Below are 10,632 nucleotides of genomic sequence, written 5' to 3' on the forward strand. Positions count from 1 at the left end.
GCACATCTGGTCCGGCACATACCAGAGCAATGAGACTTTCCACTCCCTGCCGTGGATCATTGTTGGCATGTGAACACAGGAAGTCTTCAGTACCAGACATCCCTTGCTTGTGGTGGTCATGTGACATTTCAAATGGCCCAGCAACAGGAGCCTGGAGTTCACTACATCAGCCAGCAGCAGAGGTGGCGGCAGGGGATGTTAGAGGTGATGGGGTGGAATGTGCATGTTCTGGAGGGGGTGCCAGAAAGGTAAACAGGCCCAGTGCTACCTGTACACCACCTCCATTTTCAGCCGCCATTACTACTGAACCCAAAGATTTAAATGTATTCTTTATTTCTTTTACTTTCAAGATAAACATTATACTTGGAATACAACATCTACTACTCACTACCCTCCTAAACTATTGAACATTGGACATGTATTAATGTTTTGAACATAAAATCTCTATTTTAGCCTGGAAGCAAGGGGAAAAACACTTTAACTTCCTAATTTCTTTTGTACAACTAGGTATCTCCCAATATCGATACTAGTGTAAATGCCCTGGATAAGAAAGGCCGATACTGGTCCTTTACATTTTTCAGGAAGGTTGGCTGCTTGAGGTTTTGAGCTTGCTGGGGACCTCAGGCAGCTGTCTTTGACAGTGCAGGTCCAGCAGCAAATTACCTCCTTCCTGGTGCACAGCACTTGACAGCCCCCCACCCAACAGCACAGCCCTGCAGGACAACGAGCGCCTTCAAACAACCCAACAACAATAGCACCTCATGCTGCGGGGAGACAGAGGTTGCCTAATTCACACTAATGGGCACACTGGCTCCATTATGTCAGAGCACGCTGAAGTGGAAACAGGTGAAGAGCGGACAATGGTTTTATTAGGCACAAAGGAGACGTGGCGTGCTAGACCGGCGCTGTCGGCTAACGAAGGGGTAAACGTCATTGCCTAACAACGAACAAGCAAGGCTTTAATGTGGAAGCCCAAAAGGGGGGCACTTCACCTTATGAATCCATGGCGGCATGGTCTGTTAGTGCTGTACACAGTTAGTGGCTATACACATCCCGATCTTTTCTCACAACCCGATTGTCTTAATGGTTTCAGCGCCATGTCACCACAAACGGCATGAGACAGTTCTATAGACTGACGCCGAGATTATCCTCACACAAAGATTCTGATTGCATCGTAACAGCCACTTGAGAGGACATTATACAGAATTGTAGGGTCACGTCAAACACACACGCAATCTGCTTGGAGAGCGACATTTAGGTATGCGTCTCCACTTTGGGCTTTATCAGTGCTGCAAGCGTGGTTTGTGATCTGTCACTGCCTACTGTACTGCAAATCTCAGTACCCCAGTCTTGTACTCGTGAAAACGCCAGGCTTAGAGTACGCAGATCACAGCCGTTTAGCACTGGAGTTCTATAGACTGACGCCGAGATTATCCTCACACAAAGATTCTGATTGCATCGTAACAGCCACTTGAGAGGACATTATACAGAATTGTAGGGTCACGTCAAACACACACGCAATCTGCTTGGAGAGCGACATTTAGGTATGCGTCTCCACTTTGGGCTTTATCAGTGCTGCAAGCGTGGTTTGTGATCTGTCACTGCCTACTGTACTGCAAATCTCAGTACCCCAGTCTTGTACTCGTGAAAACGCCAGCCCTAGAGTACGCAGATCACAGCCGTTTAGCACTGGAGTGCCCGGTAGCAGCACGCAGAGCTCTGGAGTGCGTGGCACTCGCCCACAGAGCCCTGGAGAGATGTGCACGCAGCCCTGGTGAGACCCCAAATGCAGCCCTGTATAATTGCTCTATAATCATGGATTGCTGGGACTTTTAGTCCACTACAGCCGGTTGCCATTCTCAATTGCTGTATAATCACGGATTACTGACATCTGTAGTCTTCTATTGCTGGTTACAATTGCTAAATAATCATGGACTGAGATACAGTTCTTGATACTTATAAAGAAACTGCCCTAAAATCATTAGTCTGTATTGTTTTAGAAAAAAATGTCACATGCCCCCTTAAGAAAAAGTATTGGTAATTGGTATCGGCATGTACCTGAGGGACTTGTACTTGGACTTGACAAAATGGTATCGGGACATCCCAATTTACAACTATAGTATTAAAGAGGAAAACAAATTCCACCTTCTGTATGAATATCGATGGTGTTTTTACTTAAATAATTTAACCCAAAAATGTAACGGTCTAGTACTTCTTAACGTGTATATAGTCAAAAAGTCTTTGTTGATTTGGATAAAGTAAGGAAGGGTTAACTTAAAACAGGCTTTTTCTGCCCTGCCAGGAAAATTTCCCTTCATTTCCTCTCTGAGAGATGCAAATTCAACTAAAAACGAAATTTACCCAAAATGAGGGGGATTCCTATCTGGAACAGTTGTCACCAGAATATCTGTCCCCATTAAAAGATTTCCCCTCAACTCTTCCTATGATGACAAGTCTAAATTTTTTGCGTTCCCTTAATTTCTGTCTGAGTGACCATGGTCACCATTACAAATAAGATGGTAAATCTTCCAGATGGGGACACAGCATTAAGAACATGTCAGAAGGTCTAACCCTTTTTCACTCCATACAAAAACATTTTGCCTTTACATACAAGGATCTATTTATAAATCTTCCACCCAGCCATATGCTAGGTGAATTCTATTCACATGGCATTCACCAAGCGTATGGCTGGCTGGAAGATTTATAAAAAGACAGCTTAATAACAAGTATATGTAGAGTGATTACAGAATGTAGGTTAGTTCTACAGCCCAATATCATACGTTCTCCTTTCAGTTTAGAAAAGCGTGTTTTCCTTTCAATGTTACAGAAAAATGAAAATAAAACAGAGTTGTGTGCGAGTGTATACAAACTGCGACATCTAACACGCACACAATAAAGAAATAGGTGCAAATAATAGGGCAAATCATTTATTTTATGTTTCTATACAGACACTCCTCGGTTGTCGATGGGGTTATGTTCTGATAACACCAACGTAAGGCGATCGTATTGTAAGCCGAGGGGTGTACTGTAGTGTACTCTACTGCCGTAGTCGGCAGCAGAAAGTACACAATAGGGAGCAATTGCCAGAATGCTATTGGCTATTTTAAATCTTTTCAGACTGGGCTAGTGTAATGAGCGGTGTGCCTCAGGGTTCTGTGCTGGGTCCCATATTGTTCAACTTATTTATTAATGACATCGGGGAGGGTGTTAACAGCGATATTTCCGTGTTTTTTGCGGATGACACCAAAATCGGGAGGGTAATAGACAAGGACTTAGACATTATAACATTACAGGAGGACCTGGATAAAATAGGGGAGTGGGCATTAATGTGGCAGGTGAGGTTTAATGTCGATAAATGCAAAGTAATGCACTTTGGAATTAAAAATAAACAAATGGGTTATACAATCATGGGTATGCCGCTAGGGAAGTCAGAAATGGAGAAGGATTTTGGGGGTCATTGTAGACCACAAACTGAAAGGTAGTTTGCAGTGCCAGGCTGCTGTAAACAAAGCTAGCAGGGTTTTGTCCTGTATTAAAAAGGGGATGTATTGCAGGGACAAGTCTATAATTTTGCCACTTTATAGATCATTGGTTCAACCTCATCTGGAGTCCTTGAGTTGGAAAAAGTCTCGCGGAGCACAACCAAACTAATTAGGGGTATGGAGGACCAGAGCTACGAGACAAGGCTACTAAATTTAAACATGTTCACATTGGAGGTGAGGAGATTAAGGGGGGATATGATCTCCATGTACAAAATATCGCTAATGTTGCTACCACCATTGCACAAACTGTTTAAAATTAACTCCATTACAAAAACTAGAGGCCATCACCTAAAACTGGTGGAAAAAAAATTCCAGCACAAGGGGCGCAGGGGGTTCTTCACAGTAAGATCAATTAGGGTCTGTAACTCACTGCCACAGGTGGTGATTTCAGCAAATAATGTGGAATTGTTCAAGAAACTTTTGGACGATTTCTTAAGGGACCGTAATATACAGGGGTACAGGTAATATACAGGGGTACAGGTACTCCTAGAATGAGATCCTAATAGGTTGGACTTGATGGACTAATGTCTTTATTCAACCTCAAATACTATGTAACTCACAATAGCAGGCTGGCTATTGAAACCCCGCCCTGTAAGAGACGGAGGGGACCTGAGAGAGAAAGTTCTCTCCATGGTCCGCTCCTCTGCTCAGTGGAAGTGTGCAATTGCCAGCCTACTACTGCAAATTGAAATAGAAAATAGAACTTTGGCTATTGCTCCCGGCTTCTTACATTCATCAGTCGGCTGCAGAAGCTAGCCAGCAGGTGAATGGGGAAGCGGGGTGCCTTAGGCCTGGTTCACACCTGGGCGTTTTACAGCACGTTCCTATGCGCTGTAAAACGCTCAACATGTGAAAACCAATAATTGCCTCTGGGCATGGTTCCCACCTGGGCGTTTTGCAGGGCGTAGGATATTTGCATTAGAATACAGCCGGATAGCCCTCGGAAAGGCGCGTTTTTCATTTTGCGGTAAAAACACGCGGCACAAAACGTGCATATTCCGTACGCCCAGGTGTGAACCCAGCCTTAGGGATGGTTGCTTGAGAGTTACTATTAACTCTCAAGCAACCAGAATCTACAGTTATCTGGCACCTACACTTCCCTGTGGGTGCCGAATAATTGGGCGTTTACTGTACAGTACTATACAATAAACTCAGGAGCATCTGTATTTGTTTTCTTTAATGGGCAGGGTGAGCTAAATCATGTCTTGCAAGACCTAGTCAACCCATATATTCACTTCTGTAATAAGATTCCTTCGTGATCCACTGCTCACTGCAAGCAACATATCGCTATATCAGACCTGAATTGCTATCACCCCTTCCAATGCGTTTTCTAGAGGTTACAGGAAATTTAAGTGATGTAACCTGGATTTCCTATGTAGCCACAATGAGAAAGCACTTGGTTACAATGGAGCACCATGTAGCAGCATCAGATGCTGGGCTTTCTCCACCAGACTGCAATGCAGCTGTCTGAGCTTACCACTGCTTCAAAATCTCATGCAACAAGGTATTGCAAACACATTCCTTTTGTAAATCCTGCTTTTTCCAGACAGTGCCATAAGAACCTGGCAATTTCTGGGGCAACACACATGGCCTTCTGATAGCTAAACTTGAACATCCCAACAACCTCTAATGTCAATGTATCCCTTTATGATCTCTGTTAGGTATATCCTTTTGTTGTCTAAACCTCCTAACCCGACAACTTTGTAAAATTACCTTAATTTTGCTCTGGTACACCTGATCATCAGAAGCATATTCCTGATACAGTACAGAAAGGTCCAACCGATCTGAGAGTAGTGGAGTCTGTCCAGCAATCTAGAGTAAAATAAAGAAAACTTTTTAAAAAGTAAGGTCAAGAACTGATTTGTGTAAACATCGACTAAGGTGTCTTCCAGAACATCTTAACATAGCTCTTTCTAGCATATTTTGTTCCCTGCGTTTACACCTTCTAAGGCATGGAAAAGTTCTGGACTTTATTTGGCGTTTCATCAAAATTTGAAAGAATGTTGGAATCCACAAGGTGATCTGATTAGAACAGCATTACATAAAAGAATCCACGCGCCTCCGCTCTCACTGCGAATGCACGATCATCCCACATTGTGTCACACACTTACCTCTTGCTGTATACGGTCCTGCTGGGCAATAATAGCTTCATCGTACGTGAGGCAATTTACACCTACACATAAAATAAAAGGTTAGTACAGTTAAATAATAAAGGAAAAAAAATCATCCATACATTCCAACAGAAAGATGTCTCATATTATTGTATGTAAGCAACAGAACTGGACAACCTACACCTGAAATAACTGGAACCTAATCAAGAGGGGTCAGTTATTTTTAATTAACATTCCCTTATTACAAAGTTCTGTTTGTACTGCGAATGTACAATACATACACCGATCAGCCATAACATAATGCCCATTAATAATATTGATTATCTTGTTACAGTGGCATCTGGGAGTGGGTGGGATATATTAGGCAGCAAGTGAACATTTTGTCCCTGAAGTTGATGTGTTAGAAGCAGAATAAAATGGACAAATGTAAAGATCCGAGCAACTTTGACAAGGGTTAAATTGTGATGGCTACACAACAGGGGCAGAGCAACTCCAGTACTGCAGCTCTTGTGGGATTTTCTCAGCTTGCAGTGGTTAAGACCTACCAAAAGTGGTTCAAGGAAGGGAAATCGGTGACAGGATCATGGGTGGCCAAGGCTCATTGATGCCCGTGAGGAACGAAGGCTGGTCCAAGGTGTCTGATCAGTTTGCTGTGTATGAGCTGCGTAGCAGAAGACCAGTCAGGGTGCCTATGCTGACCTGTGTCCACTGCCAAAAGCTCCAATGGGCATGTGAGCATCAGAACTGGAGAGCAGTGGAAGGACGTGGCATTGTCTAACGAATCACGTTTTCTTTTACACCATGTGGATGGCCGGGTGTGTGGCTCTCTTCCCTGGGGTGCACAATGCACTATGAGAAGAAGACAACCTGGCAGAGGCAGTGTGATACTTTGGGCAATGTTCTGCTGGGAAACCTTGGGTCCTGCCATTTATGTGGATGTTACTATGACACACAGCACCTACTGAAACATTGTTGCTGACCAAGTACACCCCCTTCATGAAAACAGTATTCCCTGATGGCAGTGCCCTCCCTTTCAGCAGGATAATGTGCCGCCACACTGCAAAAATGGTTTGAGGAACACAACGAGTTTGAGGGGTTGACATGGCCTCTAAATTCTCCAGATCTCAATCCAATTGAGCATTTGTGGGAGGTGCTGGAAAAACAAGTCCTATCTATGGAGGTCCCACCAATGCAACTTACAGGACTTAAAGCCTTGGTGCTAGCTACCACAGCATACCTTCAGAGGTCTAGTGGAGTCCATGTCTCAATGGGTCAGGGCTGTTTTGGTGGCAAAAGGGGGACCTACTCAACCTACTTAGGCAGGAAGTCATAATGTTATGCATAATTTGGTGTATATCATCACAGCAAGCTCAGCATGGCAGGCTTGTTCCTTCCATACTGCAGGAATTAAATGCTTAAGTCAAATCTACGGGTAGAGGAATAAGGAGTAATAATACCTTATTCCTCACTCCATTTGTGCAACTGCTCATCCAAAGCCTTTTCTCAAAGACACTCACTTGGTGCATTTATTCAGTGAAAGGTGAACTGTTAGTTTCAAAAGGAACCACATGATATACTTATATTCATCAGCCCCCAACACAAAATATACCACAAAGCAATACATCTAATGTTGACCAGAGATCTGTAGTCACCATGTGGTTTCTATTAAAACAAGTAAGCCACCTTTAACTGAAGGAGTCACATCGCCATACAGCACTGGCAGTACATGTTACCTGTCATAGTGGGGCATAGTTTTGGGGGAGATTTGCGTGACCACCAGTCTAAGGAAAAGGGGTGTTGCAGGTGCTTACGTGTCAGAGGGATTTTTAGGGGGTGAAAAGCAGACAAGTACTCATTAGGTGGCAGACTGACTTTGTGGACAGAGACTGCCTAGTTGGAGATAGACTGACCTGTAAGAAAATGCCATGCCAGTGAAGAGCCACTGAAAGCGACTGATGAGTTCCTATTCAGTGGTCTGTAGCAGGATGGGAAGTCTTGGACCCTGGTTGTCACTGACACTGTTTTGCTAGATGGCAGTTACCTGTTTTTGTGCATATACCCATAATGTACATAACTAACAAGTATTATCGCCCAGTAGTGCTTTCATATCACAGCACATTTTCCAGGTAAATAGGTGAGGGGAGTGGAGTACTAAACAGTCGTTATTGTCAGACATATGACAGTATGTGACTCACCTTCACCCTAGTGATGTCAGGGGAATCCCAGTGATTTCTCCACTTCCTGATAGTGGAAGACACGCATGCCCTCTGTGTCATTCCACAATGTAATGTTCAAGGCCCGAGCAATCAGTAAGCCTTACGCTTGTCACATAATGGGGTACGTATAGGCATATTTAGAGAGTCCCTGCCACAATCTCTCTGCATTGCAGCACTGAGGGTCCATTCACACTAGTCCGTCTGATAAAATGCCACGTTTTAGCTAGCAGGCTTGTGCATTGTTGCAGTGCCAATCGTCACTTTTTTTACATTTTCTGTTTTATAACTGTATGTGGACTGTACAATGTGTACGCTCCAATACAATAGAAACAGCAGGGGATGCCTTGATCAACGCTCGTAAGCGTTGACGGAAGAATCTGCTCTATTTTTTTCCGTTTAGTCCCTCGTGATGAAGGAAAAAAACAAGAACTGTATAAACCCGGTTTTACCTCTTGTACTGCCAATAATGACAGGTTCATGCTTGCCACTGCTGCCATCTTTTACTGTTGTTCTTCCAGACTGTGCCACCTTCCTTTCGTTATTGGGCACCCATTTATGGTCTATTCCAGCACTGTGTGCTGTGTGCATTTTTGACATATGTCTTACTTTCCATTTACCCAGCTTGTGCTAAGCGTGTCCCAATGTGTTGCAGTGCAATAAAATGCTGCCTGCATCAATTTTTTTTTCAGTGCATCAGTGTCAGCTGATGCAATGGCTTTTTGCTTTCTCATTGCATAGGGGCTACACTGGCCAACACAGCCCATGCATGTGGTGTGAATGACCCTTAAGGTGCCCATACACCGACGATTATCATACGATAATCGTGGGTGATCCCGGGATCGTACGATAAACGGCAGGTGTATGGGCAGAGTGCGACCGCATTTACTGTACGGTCGCACGACTTTCGCCTTACGAGCACGCTAGAAAACACAGCGAAAATCGGGTTGGTATCGCAATCGCAAGATGAAAGCCACACGGGCCGGTGTGCGCAAGCACACACTGCCCGCCTAGCATTGCAATCATCGGCAAGCCCTCCCCTCAGCGGGGAGGGATGGCGATGATCGCAAGTACGATCTGCCTGTCCAAGATGGGCAGATCGTACGAAATTTTAATCACCTTACAACCATTGCACAACGAAAGAGCACACATTGTCCTGCACATGTGCCCCAGGTGGTGTACAGGAAATTCTAGGGGAATTAAAGGTTTTTCTGGCAGAAGAGACAAAAGGGGTGGGGGGTTATCAAAACTGGAGCAGACAGAATCTGGAGCAGTTGCCCATGGCAACCAATCAGCTTCTCTCTTCAGTTTGCTCAGGTAAGATTTGAAAATGAGAAAGATTTTGTCTGCTCCAGTTTTGAGCAACTCCCCTCAAAGTCTCCTCTACCCCTGAGAAAACATCCCCAAAATTGAGTTCTGCTGTAAATAGCTGAAGGGAGTGGGGGCTGGCCACTGACTGAAGGTCTTGGGGTGATCTGGTCCATACTGGTCATTCGATTCCACTACAATCCTAGAACTGAATAAGAAATGTAAACCACAGACCCTCCAGTTGATCAATCTAGTGGCCTTTCATCGGCAGCAGATCATCAGTGTTGTAACTTCTGAAGCGATATCTGATCAATCATATGACTCTATGTGTGTGAGTCAAACACTAAACATGGGTTTAGTGTGAATCCAGTCCGCCATGAGTTCACCCAAGGCTACTCCAAACTGTGACCGCCAATCCCTCCTCCCGGGCCAATCAGTGGTGGAAGAGGCATTCCCTGCCTGTGATGTATTAATGCAGGTTGGTGAATGCGCCTCTCTACAACTGACTGGGATGGGTCGGTGGTCAAAATTTGGAGCAGGCTTGGACAAACTGGGTTCACACCAAGCCTAACCTCATCACTAGAGACAAACAACTAATCCTAATACAGATCAATGAATTGATCTTTTTCAATAAATTGTTTCTGATCAATGCAGTATGTGTTGCATCGTTCAATATTTTACAGACAATTTGCTTGTTTGAGATCGCTCATGCATAAACATATCCACATGTGTATGGCCACCTTTACACTGCATTGTATGTCTGTGGGAAGAATTGCAGTGACCTTTAATCGATCAGTAATATGAAAGGTGGAGATTTGGGTGAAGATACGCGATGGGGATGTGAATGGCGCACTCCGGCTGTACACAAGGACACACAGACATAATCAGAGCCCGGCGCCGAGTGTGATACAAAGAGCCACCCGGGGCTCTCACACGCCGCAATAATGGAGGATGTACAGCACGCTGGGTACATGGACCAGCCGCCTCCTCCGCTCAAACATTCAACAAGCAGCATCTCATCTCACCATCACACTCCAATCGCTGCCGTGCAGGTTCCTCGGCCGCCATCTTTTCTCCGGTCCACCTCTTCCTACACCACTTCCGGGAGCGGCATACCGGAAATTCGGCCGTCCTTTCACCCCTGTGCTCCGGATGCTGTTGTTACTATGGAAACTGTGCAGTAACCCTAAACCCTGCACCATGAGGCCACATGTCCTAGTGATATGCTGCACAGGAGCTGCCGTGGCTGTGAGGTGCAAATACAGCTCCAGTCTATGGCTGGCAGGGCGTGCTGGGATTTGTAGTACAGCTACTGGCCTGTTGTAGAGCTTCCTGAAACTGTTCTTTATTTGTAGGGACTGTCCTTGCTTTGGAACTTACTCCTTCTGTCACTCATTCCTCCTTAAAAGAACACTCCATCTTTGAGACCATGTTTCATGTTACGCCTATATGTGGGTC

At 44.7% G+C, this 10,632-nt stretch overlaps 1 protein-coding gene across 1 annotated transcript in view; it reads right to left on the minus strand.

Annotated features, from left to right (window-relative positions):
• OTUB1 (OTU deubiquitinase, ubiquitin aldehyde binding 1) overlaps positions 1-10,306 on the minus strand; it is a 23,464-nt gene extending 13,158 nt beyond the window's left edge. Inside the window, exons 1-3 of the mRNA XM_018565043.1 lie at positions 10,200-10,306; positions 5,654-5,715; positions 5,256-5,354 (exon numbers count right to left, since the gene is read on the minus strand). Of these exons, the coding sequence (XP_018420545.1) occupies positions 5,256-5,354; positions 5,654-5,715; positions 10,200-10,242 (204 nt within the window). The 5' untranslated portion in view covers positions 10,243-10,306. The remainder of the gene's footprint in view (positions 1-5,255; positions 5,355-5,653; positions 5,716-10,199) is intronic.
• Between the last annotated feature and the right edge of the window lie 326 nt (positions 10,307-10,632).

The sequence above is a fragment of the Nanorana parkeri genome, unplaced genomic scaffold, assembly GCF_000935625.1.
Source record: "Nanorana parkeri isolate BGI_ZX_2015 unplaced genomic scaffold, ASM93562v1 scaffold25, whole genome shotgun sequence".
NCBI classification, from domain to species: domain Eukaryota; kingdom Metazoa; phylum Chordata; class Amphibia; order Anura; family Dicroglossidae; genus Nanorana; species Nanorana parkeri.